At 47.0% G+C, this 18605-nt stretch overlaps 1 protein-coding gene across 1 annotated transcript in view; it reads left to right on the top strand.

Annotated features, from left to right (window-relative positions):
* Positions 1–1135: 1135 nt before the first annotated feature.
* FANCI (FA complementation group I) overlaps positions 1136–18605 on the top strand; it is a 23458-nt gene continuing 5988 nt past the window's right edge. Inside the window, exons 1-26 of the mRNA XM_041418648.1 lie at positions 1136–1304; positions 1382–1454; positions 1971–2101; positions 2492–2648; positions 2728–2785; positions 3222–3263; positions 3510–3633; positions 4541–4626; positions 4803–4935; positions 5163–5255; positions 5751–5887; positions 6673–6853; positions 7454–7541; positions 8686–8816; positions 9481–9551; positions 10437–10551; positions 10939–11061; positions 12131–12199; positions 13246–13347; positions 14136–14321; positions 14416–14537; positions 14913–15077; positions 15330–15509; positions 16768–16931; positions 17343–17419; positions 17858–17974. Coding sequence (XP_041274582.1) covers positions 1221–1304; positions 1382–1454; positions 1971–2101; positions 2492–2648; positions 2728–2785; positions 3222–3263; positions 3510–3633; positions 4541–4626; positions 4803–4935; positions 5163–5255; positions 5751–5887; positions 6673–6853; positions 7454–7541; positions 8686–8816; positions 9481–9551; positions 10437–10551; positions 10939–11061; positions 12131–12199; positions 13246–13347; positions 14136–14321; positions 14416–14537; positions 14913–15077; positions 15330–15509; positions 16768–16931; positions 17343–17419; positions 17858–17974 — 3009 coding nt within the window. The 5' untranslated portion in view covers positions 1136–1220. The remainder of the gene's footprint in view (positions 1305–1381; positions 1455–1970; positions 2102–2491; positions 2649–2727; positions 2786–3221; positions 3264–3509; positions 3634–4540; positions 4627–4802; positions 4936–5162; positions 5256–5750; positions 5888–6672; positions 6854–7453; positions 7542–8685; positions 8817–9480; positions 9552–10436; positions 10552–10938; positions 11062–12130; positions 12200–13245; positions 13348–14135; positions 14322–14415; positions 14538–14912; positions 15078–15329; positions 15510–16767; positions 16932–17342; positions 17420–17857; positions 17975–18605) is intronic.

Below are 18605 nucleotides of genomic sequence, written 5' to 3'. Positions count from 1 at the left end.
GGCTGTCCTGCAAGCAGAGCTGAGACCCCAGCGTGAGGGAGGAAGGAGGAGGAGGAAGGCATGAGACTCCAGATGAAAGGCTGGGGTGCTGCTGAGGGAAAATTCGGACCTGTGCCAAAACCCTGAGCAATGCCACTGTGGCCTGAGGCAGTGCACTGCTCTTCAGAGGAGACCCCCAAAGGCTCCCATCCCCTTCCCACAGCCCTGGTGCAAGGCTCAGCTCCCTCCTACAGCACATTGGACCTTTGTGCACAGCTCAGCACAAAACAGTGCATAACAGGGGTACATCACCAGCAGAGGGTTTCCCAAATAGACCCAATAATGCTCTCTTGGAGTGCCAGAGAGAACCTGCGATCCCAGAGGCACCTGGGCATCCTGGCCAGCATGGTCATCGCAGGTGAAATAGCTTTGCAGACACATGTACCACCCCTGGCATCACCAAGCGAGTGTTTTGTCCTGGGTGAACGGGTCTCAAGGGGGACCCACCCCGATGTACTGTGACAGAGCCGTAAGCACACCTCTCTTCCAGGTGTGGTTATCCCGCTGCCCACAGCAAACCCGCTCCCCTGTCTCCGCAGCACCAGCTCCCGCTCCACGTGAGCACGGCGCTTGCGAAAGCTCCCACGCTGCGCTGGCACCGGACCCTTTGGCCAAATCCCGCTGCTTAAAGGCGGGCTACAGCTCCTGGTACGCTAAGGGCGTACCTCATGTCCCCCGGAATTAAGGGGTTTACTCGAAAGTACCTGAGCCCCACGTGGGTGGCACTGCTGCCGAAGCGGGGTGGCGCTGAATGGGCACTTTGTGCAGGATGCCCCGGCACCGCGGGCTCTGCACCCCACGTGCCTGCACCCCACTCCGGTAACGCTTTCACTGCGCCCAGGCTGCCCAGAGAGGCCGCGGAGTTACCCTCGCTGGAGACATCCCAGCACCATCGGGCTGCAGGGCTGTGCCAGGTGCTCTAGGACGACCCTGCTCGAGCAGGGCGGCCGCAGCAGGTGACGCACCGCGGTCCCTTCCAGCCCGACCGCTCTGTGACTCAGCGACACCGCCGCGCACTCTGCCTCCCCCCGCGGGACTCGAACCCGCGGCCCCGCGGGCGGCGGGGCGGGAAGCGCGCGCCGGGGGCGGGAGCTGTTCCCCGGGCGACGCGCGGGCACTTCCGGGCGCGAATTTCGGGGCTCGGAGCCGCGGCCCGGCGGTCGCGGGCGGTCCCCGGCCCCATGGCCCAGCGCATCCTGTCGCTGGCGGCCGAGCAGGGCCCCGAGCGGCTGCAGGAGGCCCTGCAGAGCCTGACGGAGGGCGAGGTGGGGCGGAGAGCGGGGCCGGGCGGGAGCGGGGATGCGCCGCGGGCGGTGGCTCACAGCGCGCCCTTCTCTTGCAGCTGGGCGACATGGTGACCAGGCAGGCCCTGAAGGGGAGGGAGACGGCGGCTCTGCTGAGAGGGATTTTCAAAGGTGGGTGATGTGCTTGCTGCCCTCGGGGGGCCCAGCCCGTGCTCAGCGGCACAGGGAAGTGTCACTTGTGGCACTTGAGAAACCCGCTCGTCAGGGCTGTCACAGGGAAACACATCCATAAATACATGCGGGGAGACAGCAAACTGGACTGGGGTTGGGAAGAGCCCGCGGTAAGTGCGATTTGCTTTTGAGAGCCCTTAGGTAGCTTGCCGTAGCACTGAGCTGGCCAGGTGAGAGCCAATTGCCAAGCTGGTTCTTCTCCCAGTTTTGACACTTCCTGATCCCTGGGAACAGGTTGAGTGAACCACAGGATGTGCTAACAGGGTGGCTGACTATTTTGTCCAAGTATCTAGTTTCCTGTTTTCTGGGGTTTTTTTATTTATTTTGTCAGATAGGTAAAACAGGAAGTTGCAGCCAGGTGACATTTTATCCCTGCCGATTTCCTGTTGTTTAGCAACATGTTACTTGCATAACTTTTCTCCCCACTCTTTTGTCCCTCTCTTTGCTTGCTGCAAGGCTCCCCCTGTTCCCAGAGAAGCGGTGTTCTCAGGAGACTCCAGGTTTACAAGCACTGCGTCCCACTAGTGGAGTCAGGGGACCTGCATTTGGGCAAGGTGTCTGAAATCATAGGACTGCTGATGCTGGAGGTAAAGCTGCTTTGGGCTGGCTTTCCTGGGCTCTGCTGAGTATAATTTCATATGTAAATTGAGATACTTCACTAAGCCACTGAGGAAAATTAGTTGTATCCTTTCCATGGATCTTTCCTAGACTAAATTAGCTGGTATTGGAATTGGCTCTGTGTGTGAACTTGATTATCTTTAGATAGTTAATCTCAGGCTCAAAACTCTAAATCTATAATCACATAATCTTGATTTATTGCTCTGTTCTGTAAAGAGATCTCAGGGCTGAATTTTTCCTTTAAGGGAGCATTTCCCTGTAAGAAATTCTGTCTTCTGCTGGGTTTTGGTGACAGTTTGGATGTGCACGTGGAATTCTGTGCACTGCCTCAGGCTCTCTCCTGTTGTATGTTCTCCCAGGCCCGCCAGCTGCCAGGCCACGCGTTGGCAGAGCTTGCCAGCCTGTTTGTGGATGTCATTAAAGGGGGCAGCCTGACCAATGGGAAATCCTTGGAGCTGTTTTCCACTGTTCTCACAGCCCTGGCCAGTTCAAAGGAAAACCTGGCTTATGGGAAAGGTAACCCCCTATCAGCTCCTTCTCTGCAGCTTGTCCTCCCTTCCTCTGGAATCAACTCCTAAGACTTCTGCTTTTTCAGGTGAACTGAACGGGGAAGAGTTTAAGAAACAGCTGATAAATACCCTCTGCTCCAGCAAGTATGTGTGTCTGGCAGGTCTTGGTCACGTGGCAAAACATTGTGTTTCACATTGTGCTTGGAAAAAGGCATCACCATGGGCTGTGTGTCCTGTCATCCTTGAATCTGTGCCCTCTGTGACAGTGTCTTCTCCAGCTGGGAAAGCAAGGGAGCAGCCTGTTCCCAGATCTTGTGAGACTCTTGCATGAACTGGTCTCAGGAAGTGCTTGTTTTTATTCCTTTTCTGGCATTTGTTATTAAAGGGGCTGGGGCACTTCAGAACTATGGAAATGTGGGTGGTTAGATTGGTGGTGATGATTTCTGGTGGAAATCTGGCTTCTAATTTTAGTATCAGAATGTAACAGGGAAATGGTGACATTGAATAATTGTGTAGGAGGGAAGAGCTCAATGACAATCCAGCTTGCTCTCAATCTTCCAACATATCTTTGTTTTACCAGGTGGGATCCTCGGTGTGTAATACATCTTGCCAACATGTTCAGGTAATTATTTTTCTCTTCAACATCCACTTGTGCCATGGTTCTGTCTGTGTCCTATTTCATAAGCAGTTTGGGGCAAGTACAAATAGGAGGTGTGACCATACCAGGCAAAGCACCATGGATGGTTGATCAGTGAGCATCCACACCAGATTTGGATGCAAAACACATCTGGGCATGGTGTTGTTTTTATTCCATGTGTGAATGAGCTGTGGCAAATAAATTTATGAAAAAAAAACTTTGATTCGACAGGGATATTCCACTATCAGGAGAGGAGCTGCAGTTTGTGGTGGAAAAGGTCCTCAGGATGTTCTCCAAATTAGACCTGCAGGAAATTCCCCCTCTGGTCTATCAGCTGCTGCTGCTTTCTGCAAAGGTAAAAGCTCACGGGAGCTGGATTTCCCCCAGGTTTAGTCCAACAGAAAGAAAATGTCCAGAGTGATCTGCAGTCTGGATTTTGGCAGGGATTCTGATTGCTCCCAAACCACGCTGTAGGGATGCAACAGAACATCCGTTTCCTCTAACTCCCTCTAGCCTGAACAAGCTGATTGCTCAGAGAAGGGTGGGATCTTGGTCTTCCTTGTGGGAAGAGAAGCAAACCTTTGGGAAATAAGGGATGAGCACAGAGCTAGCAGACAGCAGAGAGGATTGGTTTTTTTCAGTGTGGTTTTGCTCACTCTGTGATCTGCATGCTGCAATAATAGCTCATGCACTATGATTGTCTACTGGGCTCTAGTCTGACTTGTACTGGGGATGTGTCATCTCCTGTGCTCTTCTCCAGAGCAGAGACTGCCAGGAATGTCTCTGCCCTTTGACAGGGTGATCTGGCTCTTTTCCTTGCTTCATTTGTGACCAAGTCAATGCTAAAATGATCCAAAGACAAATTATATGTGTGTTATAGAGGGTCATTTGGGTCCACTGGCCAAAATGTATTGTTAGATTTAAGGTTAGAAATTTGAAAGCCTTCCCAATTGATTAAAACATAAAGGATCCTTTCTAATTAATAACAACTTCAAAAGAAAAAAAAAAGACAATCAGAACACTTGAGAGCTTGAGTTTCTTCCAGTTATTCTATAATGCAGTCAAAAGAAATAAGTGCAGTCAAAAGAAATATGAAAACTGGAAATCTGGAAATGGGCCATAGAGCAGTGCTCACCTGCCTTAGCAATTTATGGAGGGAAATGAAGGATACCCTGAGATTTGTGATAGGTGTGGGAATTGAGTGTTGTTCTGTGGGACACTGCAGGCCCTGCAATGACTTAATGTAATGTCCTGCCTTGCAGGGCAGTAAGAAGACTGTTTTGGAAGGAATCATCAGTTTTTTCAATCAGCTGGATAAGAGACAGAAGGAAGAACAGAGGGTTCCAGAGTAAGTTCTTGCCCTGTCACCCCTGTCTTTACTACCTGGGTATTTATAGTCACACTGCTCCTGCCCAGGGCTCCTTGAATTTGAACAGCTAAACCTTGTACAAGAACATCCTTCTTGATCCATAAGGAATGATTTCTGGCTTGGGCTGGCTTGTTATTTTCTGGTAAAACTTACAGGTCAGTGGACCTTGAGGTGGCCACAATGCCCCTGGACCAGCTCCGCCACGTGGAAGGCACCGTTATCCTCCACATTGTGTCTGTCATCAACCTGGACCAGGACCTGGGCGAGGAGCTAATTAGACATCTGAAGGTATGGCAAAGATGGAGCAGCCACTGTTCTTGAAATACTGAAGTAAAGTTTAAAAACTTAATGTATTATCTGGCCAAGGGATTTAATAATTTGTATGATTGCAGTCATGTTCTCTTAAGTGAGTGCTGTGATATGTTTGAAGAGACATGTGCCTGGCAGCTGCCTGAATTTCCAGGGTGTTTCAGTAAAGATAATAAGTTTTCTCACTGCTCCTTGCTGTTTCCTAGACTGAGCAACAGAAGGACCCTGGTAGAGCCCTGTGTCCCTTCAGCGTGGCTCTTCTGCTGTCAGTTGCTGTAAAACACAGACTGCAAGAGCAGGTATGTGCTTGGTAAGCTTGCTGAGAGCTTCCATGGGGATGCACTCTGCACTCCCTGTAAAGGAAAGGAAGCATGGTTAGGTCAGAGTCCCATCAGAATTAGGCTTAGAATGGTTTCAGGATGCTCGTGTGTAGGCAGTTAGATCATTGGTGTGCTGTACTTTACTGAACACTGTAAAAGACCCCAGAGCAATATCACAATTTTCCAGAGCAGTGATTCCAGTGGGTTGGTATTGTAGGATGAGAAGAAAAGCAGTCTATTTTTCTAATGTTTTGGCTCTGTGGTGGCCACATGAAGAGCATCTGGCAGCAAGTCACCCTTCTTGAGGCACTTAATGAGACTGGTGTATTTGTCCTGACAAAGAAGTGAGTTAAGATTTTTGGCAGGCTGTAGTGGAACTTGTGTCTGGCTGGTGCTCTTACTGGAACATACCCAAGACTATACAGGTCCCATTTCAAAGATCATTTCCTCACACGTAATGATTTTATGTTCCAGATATTTGATTTCTTGAAAACATCAATCACAAGAAGCTGCAAGGACCTGCAGTTCCTCCAGGCCTCCAAGTTTCTGCAGGATTTGTTTCCTCAACAATATGATATAACTGCTGTCATTCTGGAAGTGGTGAAAAATAGGTGAGTTGCTGCCACGTGCAGCAGAACATTCAATGGGCTTTAGAAGTGGGGAGAGTTTCAGCTTTGTTAAAACACTCTGGGATGCTAAATACTTCTGACCATGTGCTGGCAGGGATCAGTGTCAAAATCCAAAGGTTTTATCCCAGTTTTATATTAGCGAATTAAAAAAAAAAAAAAGCAACAACATGTGGCTGTGTAAATCTGCTCCTTCTACCTCAAATCTCAGGCTCTGGTGGTACAAAGGACTAAACTGATCAGGGCCTAATCTGCAGTGAGTCATGCTGCTGGCTGTAGTTTGTGTTCTGATCAAGGGATGAGGAGTAGGTTCTGTTTAATCTGGTTGACTGGTTAGTCCTTTGAACATCCTGTGGGATAGCTCTGGTCTGTCACCAGCTGTCCTTTAGTTTGATGGGAGGCATTCCTCTTCTCTTTTTCTCCAGCTTGAAGATCTTGCCATCAGTAGGGTACCTGTGCATCCCAACTGTAGCCTGCTGTTATAGTCAGGTCAGACCTGAGGGCACATCATTCCCAATGGTGAGGAAACCCTTGGGCTGGAAGGGAATTCTGATGGAGAACTGGGACTGCAGAGATGTGCTGAGCACCTGTCCCTCAGCCTAAGGACAGTCACAGGCTCGTGAGGGCTGTCATCTTCCTTGCTGTCATCAAGTGTCTCTCACTGCTGCTTTGGACCCTGGAATGACTGCAGAAGATTTTACCTCAGATCTAATCCAAACTTTCCTATGACTAACTTGTTTCTTTCCTCATCTATTTAATGTTTTCCCCAGTGCATTTGGTTGGGACCATGTTACTCAGGGCCTGGTGGATCTTGGCTTCAGCCTAATGGAATCCTATGAACCAAAAAAGCCCTTTGGAGGAAAAGCTGCTGATAACAGTTATGGCCTTTCAAAAGTGCCAGCCCAGCAGGCTTGCAGACTGGGAGCAAGTATCCTGCTGGAAACGTTTAAGGTAATGTAGGTTTTGGAGGGTTTTTTTGGTGGGGGGAGAACAATTCTGTTCCTATTCTATCCTGGTAAACGGTGTCAAAACCTTGCCTGCTGTATCCATTGTGAGTGTTTTGCAAACAATACTTGATTTTGTCTCCTATTTGACCCTTTCCAGCTGGAAAAGGCCATCCTCATGAAGATCTAATTTTAATCTGTTACAGCTGTCATGATACTTGTGTAATCCCTATTATTATAAACAGTATTACAGTTTCCAAGAAACTGCAGAGGTAGAGAAGGTAGAGAAATTCAGAGGTACAAATAAAATCTGACAAGGTGGGATTGAAACCCATTCAACTTCACCAAACTGGTAAATTTTGATCCCACAGATGATTGGAAACATTATGTTCTGAGTGTACTCTGTGTGCCTTGATGTGCTGGTTTTGATTTTGCTGGGATGAAATTTGAATCAATCTGTGTGGATTTAGCTGAAAGGGGACTTCTGGTGACCATCCTTGCTTACCTGTCAGATCTGGGTTTGCTTTGTACTGTACAATGCCTGTGCTGTGAAGTACAGGAATATCTTAAAGGTTTTGATTTTTATTTATTGTTCTTCCTCATTCAGGTTCATGAGCCCATCAGAAGTGATATTCTTGAGCAGGTGCTGAACAGAGTCCTCACAAAAGCAGCATCTCCAGTCAGCCACTTCATAGGTAACAGACAAGAGAGAGAAATGTGCTCTGCTCTGTGGACAGTCACAACATAGCTCCTCAAAACTCGTTATAAAATCACAGAATTGGGTTTGGGTTGGATGGGACCTTTGAAGGTCATCTAGTCCACTGCCTTGGAATGAGCATGGAGATCTTCCACTAGACCAGGTTGCTCAGAGCCTCATCCAACCTGACCTTGAATGTTTCCAGGGATGTGGTATCCATCACCTCTCTGGGCAACCTGTGCCAATGTTTCACCACCCTCACTGTAAAAAATTTCTTCTTTATATCCACTTTGAATCTACCTTCTTCTAGTTTAAAACTATTAGCCCTATTCTTATCACAACAGCTACTGATAAAAAGTCTCTCCCTATCTTATAAACCTCATTTGACTACCAAAAAGCTACAACAAAGTCGACTTCTCCAGGCTGACCAGTCCCAACTCTCTCAGCCCATCTCCATAGCAGAGGTGCTCCAGCCCTCTGAGCATTTTTGTGCCCCTCTGGACCTGCTCCAACAGGTCTGTGTCCTGCTTGTGCTGAGGGCCCCAGAGCTGGACACAGTACTCCAAGGGGGCTCTCACCAAAGTGGAGTAGAGGGGCAGAATTCCCTCCCTCAGTCTGCTGGCCAAGCTGCTTTTGATGCAACCCAGGATGGGATTTGGTTTCTGAGGTGCCTGCTGAAGTGACCTGAAGCCAAGAAAATCAGTTGTTCCTTCTCCTCTGACTGAGGTATCAGCTGCATCAGATTGCCTTGTATTCATCACAGGTGAAAAATATGTTTGCAGGCAGTTGCCATGGAACAGCTGACGTACAGAAAATCAGAATCATCAGTCAGTTGCCTGTTCCACATTCCCAGCCTTGCCTTCTCCTCGTCCTTGGGCTTGGGAACCACTGGGGCTGCTGGGATGTCAGTGCTGCAGCCTCTTCCCTTGCATCTCAGTGCCCTCTGCTGGGGTGAGGCACTTCAGCTGGGCTGGGAGCATTTTTATTGCTTGGTGTCTGCCGTAGACTCAGCTTGTCAATGACCTCTCTGTGTCATGGAAGGTCTTTGATTAGACTGTAATTGTTAGCTCTACAGACATCTTCTGCTGAGGCTTTTCTGGCCCCTTGGCATCAGCTGTTCTTTTTGTCCTTTTATTTTTCAGACTTGCTGTCCAATATTGTTGTGTCTGCTCCTCTTGTGCTTCAGACTTCATCCTCCAAAGTCACAGAGACCTTTGACAATTTGTCCTTTCTGCCCATTGACACTGTGCAAGGGCTTCTCCGGGCAGTACAGGTAAAGCTTTGCATTTCTCCATGGATCTCCTTGCTGCTTTAGTTCCAGTGACAGCTCTGGGCCACAATTATATGCATGATCTGATAACCCTCCTCTAACCCTCCTCATGAAATAAGCCTTCATTCTCTGCTGTGGGTTGTTTGGTGTAGCATGGAACTGTTCTTCAAGCATGGATTTGCATGTGCCCTCTAGCAAAAAGCAATATGGCGTGGTCTGGCACAGGACCAAAAGTGCTCTGTGCTGACCTTTCATCTGGAAGATCCCCAGATGCTGCACCCTGTAGAAAATTAAATCTACAGAGTTTAGCTGAACAGCTGTAGCTGTCACGCTGATTTTTCTCCTTCCAAGCTCCATGTCAGTATTCCTCTTTGCCTGGGCTGAGATACTGCCCTGGTGTTTTAGCTTTCACCTGCTTTGTCCAACCTGGGGATAACAGTTATTTTCCTAAGCCCTTGCACTGTGTCCTCACTAACCTTCTGAGGTGTATCACTGCCACAGCTCTATGGGTTTTCTTGTCTATTTTAAAATGTTTTGGTCTTCCTACTGTACTGATGACAGTACTGGAAATGCAGGGCCAGATGGGCCTGAGGAAGATGAGCTCATATGCCCCAAGGGCTTGGCATGCCTTAGTGCTTTTCTCTCCAAAGGTTATTTTCCTTTCCAGCCTCTGCTAAAAGTCAGCATGTCAGTGAGGGACTCCCTGATACTTGTTCTCCAAAAAGCTATCTTTTCCAGGTAAGCTGGGGAGAGGATTCTTTGAAGAAATTTCTACAACTCATTTATGGTTTTGGAGCAGAACTATTTTTTATTTTGGGCTAAGTGTCTTCTTACAGTGTTCTTCCCATAACTGGATAGTGACATCTCCTGTCCCTTTGGCCTGGAATTGTGGTCAGTCACAGCTCCACTGAACTGAGATACAAATCCCAACCCCCATCTCAATGAATGGGCTTTGCAAGTTCAGAAAACTGTTGGAAACTCCAAATACATAAGCAAAATTAAAACCAATTCCAACATGTGGCTAGCACAGCTGAATACATCCAGGAAGGAACCACTGATCAGAATGCTGAGCTGCCACATTCCTTCTGATCCCTTACAAGGTGTTGTCTTGGTCATGCTTTGAGCAAACCAGCAAATCCTGCTGTGATTGTAGGCTGGATTTTGTTGGCCAGTGGCTGCCTGCTTATGAATATAGAATTCCAAATTTAAGATTATTTTTCAAAGCAAGGGACTTGGTCTTGGGAAAGACTTGGCGTTTCTATGAGTAAAGCAAAACACCAGGTTTTTATTAGGAATTTTCCAATTCTGAGGTCTGTGACACTCCTAGCTTTCAAGGGATATTTAATACTTGGGTCTTGGACTGGGCTCTTTCTGAGTGCAAGCATTGTAAGACAGAAAGGAGATGGAATATTGTGAGAGTGTAGAGCAGGGGAGTTTCCAGCAAACTGCCCAGCTCTTGACTGTTTGGGACTCTACTGCTCTTTTGGGAAATACAGTTGTACAGGGCCCAATCACTCTGTATTTGTGGCCTTTTTTTCATTGCTGAGTTGATATTTTATGTGCTTCTGAGCTTCTTGCTTCCACGTTTCCTTACGTAACCCTCTTTCCTGTCCCAATTCCCAGGCAGCTCGATGCTCGTAAAGCTGCAGTCGCTGGCTTTTTGCTCCTGTTAAGGAATTTTAAGGTTCTGGGCAGCTTGTCCTCTTCCCAGTGCAGCCAGGCCATTGGTGCCACTCAGGTGAGTGCTGTTCTGTGGCCATGTGAGACGGTCTGGTGTCTAAAATGCACTGTTTGGAACAACTCAAAAGGGAAGTGTTCCCCCAGAATGGAAATGCAGCTTTAGTAAGGATTAGTGCTGGAAATCCAGCGAGGATTTCCTTCATGTAAGGAAAGCTGTAGGAAGTGCAGTGTGCAAAAAGAAGCTGGCCTAGAGATATTGCTTCTCAGAGCCATTCTCTCTTACAGCACCAGTGCCCTGGGGAGCATTCCCACTGCTCCATGACAATGAGGAGGAGCTTGGCAGCACCAGGACTATCTCAGTGATTGTTCAGGGGCCAGACCCTTACCACCTTGCTCCTGTGTTGTGATATTATAACCAGTATAACTGACTAATGTACCTTCTCAGGTCCAGGCAGATGTTCATGCCTGCTACAATTCTGCAGCTAATGAGGCCTTCTGCCTAGAAATCCTGGGCAGCCTGAGGCGATGTTTGAGCCAGCAAGCAGACGTTCGGCTCATGTTATATGAGGTAAACATGGTTTCTTCTGTTTCTTAAACAGCTACAGGCTCTTCTGTGGTCTGATTCTTCTCTAGCCTCAGGTAAATAACAATCATGTTATTGTGAAAAACAGCCTTTCAGCTCAGTTTTGTTCTTCGTGGGACATGTGTAACATGTTTTCACTCCTTCTGTTGCTGTTTTTTTTTTGACCATTATACACCCAAAGACACGTTGATGTATCTTCTTCAGCTCATGCATTGTTTAAGAGTAAAAACATGTCAAAGTCTGTCTTGCTGTGGTAGGGCCTAGGGAATGGGAAGGATGTTTGATGCCCTGTGAGGAGGAGTGGTATAATAGGTACTGGTAGATGTGGAGCTGTTCAGAGTTAATTATGGGCCCCAAAGAAAACCCCATCTGGAGAGTATGGAGAAACTTCTTTTCTGTCTTTTCTCATCTTCCTTTCCAAGTTTCTATAAAACTTGGCTGTCCTTAGGTCTGTTGTGATAGGTCTGTTATAAAGGGCCATTTTTGGGTGCATATCTTAGATTGTGTTATAACCATGGGGTACCACCTTGAGAAAAAAACCTGTACCAGTCAGAGAGGTTTTGTTTCCTTATCTTGGGTTGGATTGACCTTTGATGAGCTGCAAGTTCTGGGTGTATTTGTCACTGTTGCTAGAAAACTTGTGCTTGCTTTATCCATCCACTGAGTTTTCTCAGTCTGCAGGATCTGTTGCCTCCTACAGTTTCCCCACTGGCTTGTTTTGCCTTTGAAGCAGGGTTTCACAGTTTGAAGTTGGATCTTGTGCTTGTGTTAAATAGCAGTGAAAGTCACTCTGGGCTTGATGCCACCGCTGCTAGGGAGATACAGCTTGTGAGAGGGCCCCTGTGAGGAAATTCGTACTTTTTCTGATTCATACCTTCTTTCTGTGGTGCCTTTGCTTTGCCAGGTATGGAGTTTTACACTGAGTACATTGTTACTTCCTCATGGTTCCTTGTGGTGCCAAAGTGTCTTTGCAATCTTATGACGCCAACTTCTTATGCCTGTGGTTCATTTTCTCTGCTGTGTCAGCCAACTTGTCCTTCCTTCCTGTCTCCAGGGTTTTTATGATGTCCTTCGCAGGAACTCCCAGCTGGCCAGCTCCATAATGGAAACACTGTTGTCCCAGGTAAAGTCCTGCCCCGTGGTGGGGCTGCAGAATTCTGCACTTCAACCAGTATGGCAAACAATTCAGGTTAAATATTGGGGAAATCATTTTCCCTCACACTGGAAACATGTTTGGGTGCTGTGACACTTCCCTAAGGAGGCATTCAAACCCCTGCTACGCTGAGAGAGCAGACTGGGTAAACATCTGGAGACGGGGTCACTTCCTGCCACAGGGTGGAAGAGGAAGGATCTCTTGGAGCTCTTTCCAGTCCTTCTGTTCTTAGGTGCTGTGGAAAGTGTGAGCCCAGAGAAGTTCTTTGTCCTCTCCCTGTTCCTTAGCAGTGCACAGCAGTTACCCTCCCATAGTTCCCCAAGGATTTGTGCTGACACAGTAATTATTGTTGCTGTCTTCCCATCGGGAGAATACCCAAGTCCATGTGGGATCTGGGAGGATTAACTCATCCCCCAGCAGTGTTGCTCATGGCAACAAGACAATCACATTTCCTCAATCCATTGGACAGGCTGTGCTTTCTTTGAGACAAGTAATTTTCTTCCCTTTAATCATCCAAAGAGTTCATGCTGACTAATTCCAGCTTTCCCATGACAGTATAGGGTCTGAGAAAGGAACATGAACAGAGCCAAGACAGCTTTTGAGTAACAGAGGGCACTTCATAGTAAGTTGGTGTAAAATTTTATAGCATCATTATGTATGTATAACTTTCTATAGCAGCAGCAGCTATTGATCCTCACTGTTTAAAGGAGGGGTAACACTGCAGGTGGGGTGCAAGTGATGTTACTTGTTGAGGCAACACAACAGCAAGTGGTCAGCTAATCTTGTTTTAGGGCACTGACGTGTCCTGGCTGAGGTACAGGAGCAACTCAAGAAGGGATTTTAATCACCAGTAGAGCAGATGACGTGCCTCTTGTACTTCTACAGTCCCCTTATCACAGTGCCAGGTTTTGCTCTCTAGAATGGGGTACAAAGATGATTGTACTCTGTTTTCAAACATCCTAAGAGGCTCAGTTACCAAGTAACTGGTTATTTTTATTTCTTGTTTTCTGTGACAGATAAAGCAATATTACCTGCCCCAGCCAGACCTCCTGCCTCCACTCAAACTAGAGGGATGTATTATGGCTCAGGGAGATCAAATCTTTCTGCAAGAACCACTGGTAAGAGCTATATTGGTTGGCCACAGCTGCAAGCTCATCTGTTACTAGCATTTTAGTTGTCCTACATGAGCTGAATACCATGTGCTTCTTCAGCCTCTTCTAGCCTGGAGCAATTCTTTTAATAGCAACAGAGCTGGGCATCTCACCCCTGCCTCAGGCTATTTATTTGAGCTCCCCAAGCATAGTGGTTGTGGGGACCTGTGTGAAAAATGCTCTAGGAATAGTGTTCTTCTATTATCCTCCATTGAGTTCACCCTACGGGGTTTTTTTCCCTCCTTTAACTTAATTCCACATAAAATAGTTGTGGTGTGTGTGTGTGTGTGTAGCACGGGGAAGAATTTGTCCTTTGGTTTTGCTCCTTTGAAATTGCTGGAGATGAGACCTCAGTGATTTGTTGGAATTCCAAGGGAACAAATTTAAATTAATCATTTTGTTTTCCCCTAAGGAAGCTTGTGTGCAGCAGCACACCCAGGAAGGGTGCAGACACTTCAGCTAGAGTGAGAGTCCCTTTGGAAATTCCCTTTCCATCTCCTTCAGTACCTGAGGTGGCTGGGTGGAGGGAGCAGTGGGAGTTAAGTCATCAAGAAAAGCTCAGGCTCAGAGCACTGTCTGAAGCTGGAACTGAGTAGCTTTGTGTGAGATTACTGATCCCCTCAATTTGGGAACGAGGCATATCCTCAAGACTGAAGGCAGTCACAAAGGCAGCCAGAACAGTCTGCCCCATGTCCACTGCTGCCAGTGACCTCCAGCTCAGAGGCTGAGTGTGACTGTGTGGCTGCTTCCTCCAGGCCCACCTGCTCTGCTGCATCCAGCACTGTCTTGCCTGGTACAAGAGCACTGTGCGTCTGTGCCAAGGAGCTGAAGATGACGAGGAGGAGGAGGAGGAGGGTGTGGGATTTGTGCAAAACTTTGAAGATATGTTAGAATCTGTCACACGACGAATGATCAAGAGCGAGTTGGAAGACTTTGAACTGGTAAATCAGATTTTTGGTTTGACTCAGTGGGAGAAGACGCCGAGTTCTTGTCAGTTTTTGAAAAGATTTTTCACTTGTTTCCTTTACCTCTCAGGATAAATCAGCAGATTTTTCACTGTCTTCTGGTGTCGGTGTGAAAAACAACATCTATGCCATTCAGGTGATGGGAATTTGTGAGGTTCTGATTGAATACAATTTCAACACTGGGAATTTCAGGTAAAACATTAAATCTTACCCTCTAGCACTAGCTGTACTATTATTTGCCCTGCTCTTTGGAGTACAGCCTCATTGCAGGCACTGGATGGTAGTGCCAACACAGAATCAGTGATCTGAGCGTGGCACAGCCACTCACAGAGCCTTGGGGAGTGTTTTCCTTTGGAATGTCATGTGCTGTGGGAGATGTGATCTGACATTTTTTAGAAGAGCAGGTTGAGGAGGATTGGGTGAGGTATACACTGTTAGGGAGGCAGGGAGATGTAACAGGTTTCATCATTTAGGCAGCATCATTGTGTAATTTGGCAGCTGAAGCTTCAAATGGGAAACTCCAAGAATGTATTTTCTCTGTTAATGTTTTCTACTATTTTATTGCAGTAAGAACAAGTTTGAGGATGTCCTAGGCCTGTTTACATGTTACAACAAACTCTCTGAAATCCTGAAGGAGAAAGCTGGAAAGAACAAATCTGCCTTGAGCAACAAAACTGCACGGAGCTTCCTGTCCATGGGTTTTGTATCTACTCTGCTCACAGCTCTGTTCAGGTGAGAAGGTGTCCAATCCTCTGTGGAGCTGAGCCAGACATCAATTCAAACCATGTGTTAGTGTGCTTGGAAAGGCTAGTGCAGCTCTAATTCTCTGAGTGTTCATTACAAGCTACCAAAACAACAGGTCTTTTCCACCCTCAGTTCAACCAGAGATTTTATTTGCAAATGCATATTAAATTTTGGATCTCATAGGCCATCCCTGAGCTTCCAGTGTGCATCCCCAGTTCTCTGACAGTTCTGGTCCTGCAGGGACAATGCCCAAAGCCACGAGGAGAGCCTGGCTGTGCTGCGCTCCAGCACGGAGTTCCTGCGCTACGCTGTCAGCGTCGCTCTGCAGAAGGTGCAGCAGCTGGAGGAGACGGGACAGACGGACGGACCAGACGGACAAAACGCGGAGAAGATGTTCCAGAACCTCTGCAAAATCACGCAGTGAGTCAGTGTGGCACGTGGAGACATCAGCAGTGCATTTGGGGGATTTTTTGATTCTCGGGTAGGGTTTTGAAAGAAGAATGCAGTCCATAACTGTTCCAAACTGTTGTTGCTGGGTTGAGGGCAGTGCCTTTCAGTGCTCCTGAGAAATCAAGTGGAGGCACTACAGTTTCTGTGCCATAGTGAGTGATACAGCTTTAATAACTTGGCCTGGGAGAACCAAATACCATCAAACATTTTCTGACTTCTTGTTCATCACTCATTGTCACTGAGAAGGTAAGATGATTATAGGCTGGATTCTTGAGGCCTCTGGAATGCAGCAACGTTAAAATTCTCTTGGGGCTACAGAACAGAACAGATGTATGAGGGACACAAGCTTTAGAAATCATTTGTTTAGGACTTCTGCAAGATGCTTGAAGACATTCATGCATCTAATCCTTTGGAAATCCAAGAATGTGAACCATGTAAATGTCTTTTGGAATCTAGGTCATATCTGCATGGGGTCTTTTCAGAGCCCAGTCAGCAGAGAGCACAAAATGCAAATTACCCCTGCCATGCATAATGCCGGTTTTGTGTCTCACCCCAAATAATAGAGGCTATTTTTGTTGTAGTCATTAGGACTACATGTGAGCTACATGTTTTGCGTGATTGGACATTGAAATAGAATAAGATCGTCTGTGCAGGCAACAGAACTAATGAGAAGAAAGGAGAGGGAACAAAAAGGGGAAGAAGTGGGGTTAGGGAAGCAGGAAAAAGATGTTTGCCTACAAACAGAAAAGTCTTCTTTGGGCCAAACAATTTTGCTTTCCTCACAGCTTTTTACTTTGCTTTGCCTGCCTTTACCTTTCTAATTTTATTTATAGAGAGCCCTGTAGTGAATTCTGACATTTCACAGAATCAAACTGCCACAAGTAAAGCTCTTTTTGTCACTGGTAGATTTGACACCAGTGGTCAGGGTAGTCTGAGAAAGAGGGAAAGCAGGGTGGAAGAAATGAGTGTAAAAAGATGGACTTGAAATGGGATTGGAAGGTCCCTTGGCACCTGGAAAGAATTAAATTATTTAGCTGTGCAGGAAGAATGCAGTAGCTGTTTTGCTGACATTGAAATAAAATCTTAAAAAAGATCTGTTCCCCACCATTTTCTATAGGTAAAAGACCTTCCAGTTTAGTTATATTAAAAATGGGATCCTAAGAGTAGATCTAGTTCTTGCCCTGTGCAGCCTGCTTTACTGGAGTAAATCTCATCTCCCATCCCACAGGGTTCTGCTTTGGAGGTACACTTCGATTCCCACCGTTGTTGAAGAATCAGGCAAGAAGAAAGGCAAAAGCATTTCACTTCTGTGCTTGGAAGGTTTGCTGCGGATCTTCAACACGGTGCAGCAGCTGTACCCTGCCAAGATCCCCCAGTTTCTGCAAGCCCTGGGTAGGCACATGGTACCATTCTGCCCTGGTTTCTACCCTCCAGGTTCCAGCCCATGTGTGGGCAGGTAGGGACCCAGCACCCTTTATCCATGACTAGGGAGAGATGGGTCTGGTTCTTGTTTCTCAGCAACAAGGTGGGCTTAGTAGCATAGATTTTCACACCAGAGACAGGTTCTAGAGATATATTTTACCTGCCTTTATAGAGCTCTCAGTCTGTCAGCCAAGGATAGCTGGGGTCTGACACAGCATTCATCTATTTGAAGTTTGCCTTTAGCATGTTTTTCAGCTCACCGTGGTTCTGCAGTCTGTATTCCTCCTCTAGCTGTGAGCAGTCTTTCCCTCTTTTGGAAATAAATCCTGTATTCTGCTCTTGGCATTTAGCTTTTTTTCTGCACCTTTCTGTCTCTGCCAGATATTACTGATGGTGACGCAGAAGAAACGGATATTAATGTCACAGAGAAAGCTGCCTTCCAGATCCGACAGTTTCAGGTGAGTACCACTGTGTGCTGCAAGTGTTCCAAAGCATTTGGGATTCTGGCAGCAAACACTGCTAGCTCTCTGTTGCTTGACCACAGGGTTGAGTATGTGATAGCAACTGTGGCACTGATTCACTAGCAGTTCAGAAAAGTTTCTGATCCCTGAGGAAAGCTTCTTTAGGGTGGGTGGATGTACATGTGTGTTTACAGAACTCCGGGTTCTTCAGTGCAGCATAAACTTACCTGAGTACTCTAAAAGTCACACTGACCATATGCAGGCTGTATGTAAGCACTCCTATCAAAAATCAGCACTTGTTCTTGAGAAGAGTCCTGTTTTTGTACTCTTTGTCATTCTCCTTGCTGCTGATCCCTTTATCTGCTTGTAGCTTCTGGTTATTTGCTTATGCAACACATATTCACACTCAGGGAGTGTTTTCCTTCCCCTCACCAGAGGTCCCTGGTGAACCAGCTCAGCAGTGCTGAAGATGACTTCAATGCCAAGGAAATGCAGTCACTCATCACTGTTCTCTCCACATTGTCCAAACTCCTGGACCCAGGCTCACAGCAAGTACTTCACCTGGTGGCTGGGTGTCATAGCCATGGCTCTGGGAAGGAGATTATCAGATGGGGTTGGCATCTGTGGGCTCTGGCATGTATGTCCTGCCTCCTCCCACAGACCACACCAGGTTGAAGGGACAGTTCTGTTACACTGTGAAGGGCTCTCCTGTCACACATCTGCAAGGACACTTGAGAAGAAGTTGTCTTGCTGTCCCACTCCTGCCTTTGGGCACCTGAATGATTTGTTTGCCTGAGCAAGGACTCCTAACATAGCCTAGCTGTGGTGTGGCCTCCAGCTGGGAGTAGAGGCAAAAAAGGCCAGCAGACTTGTGTCCAGTCCAAACTGGCTGAGTGCCTAATTCCTTCCATGCAAGGAGTCATTTTCTAAAGTGCCCCAATTTTACAAGCTAGGAACTGCACTAACTGTGCCAGAAGTCTGGAGTCATCATTTACCTTAAATTAAATGGAGCTGTTACTCTGTCCAAGGGGATGTATAGCCATTACCCTGGGTCCTGGGTCTCAGTTTTTGACTTGTTAGTAGGCTAAGTGTCCCTTGTGGAACTTGACAGAGCACAGCTGGGTTCTCTACTCATCTTCCTCTGCTATGATTCATTGTCTTGGATTTCTATTACTAGTAGTAG

This window comes from Onychostruthus taczanowskii, unplaced genomic scaffold, assembly GCF_017590055.1.
Source record: "Onychostruthus taczanowskii isolate IOZ18803 unplaced genomic scaffold, ASM1759005v1 scaffold6, whole genome shotgun sequence".
NCBI classification, from domain to species: domain Eukaryota; kingdom Metazoa; phylum Chordata; class Aves; order Passeriformes; family Passeridae; genus Onychostruthus; species Onychostruthus taczanowskii.
Note: the sequence above shows the minus strand (reverse complement) of the source record. Positions and strands in the feature narration are given on the sequence as shown.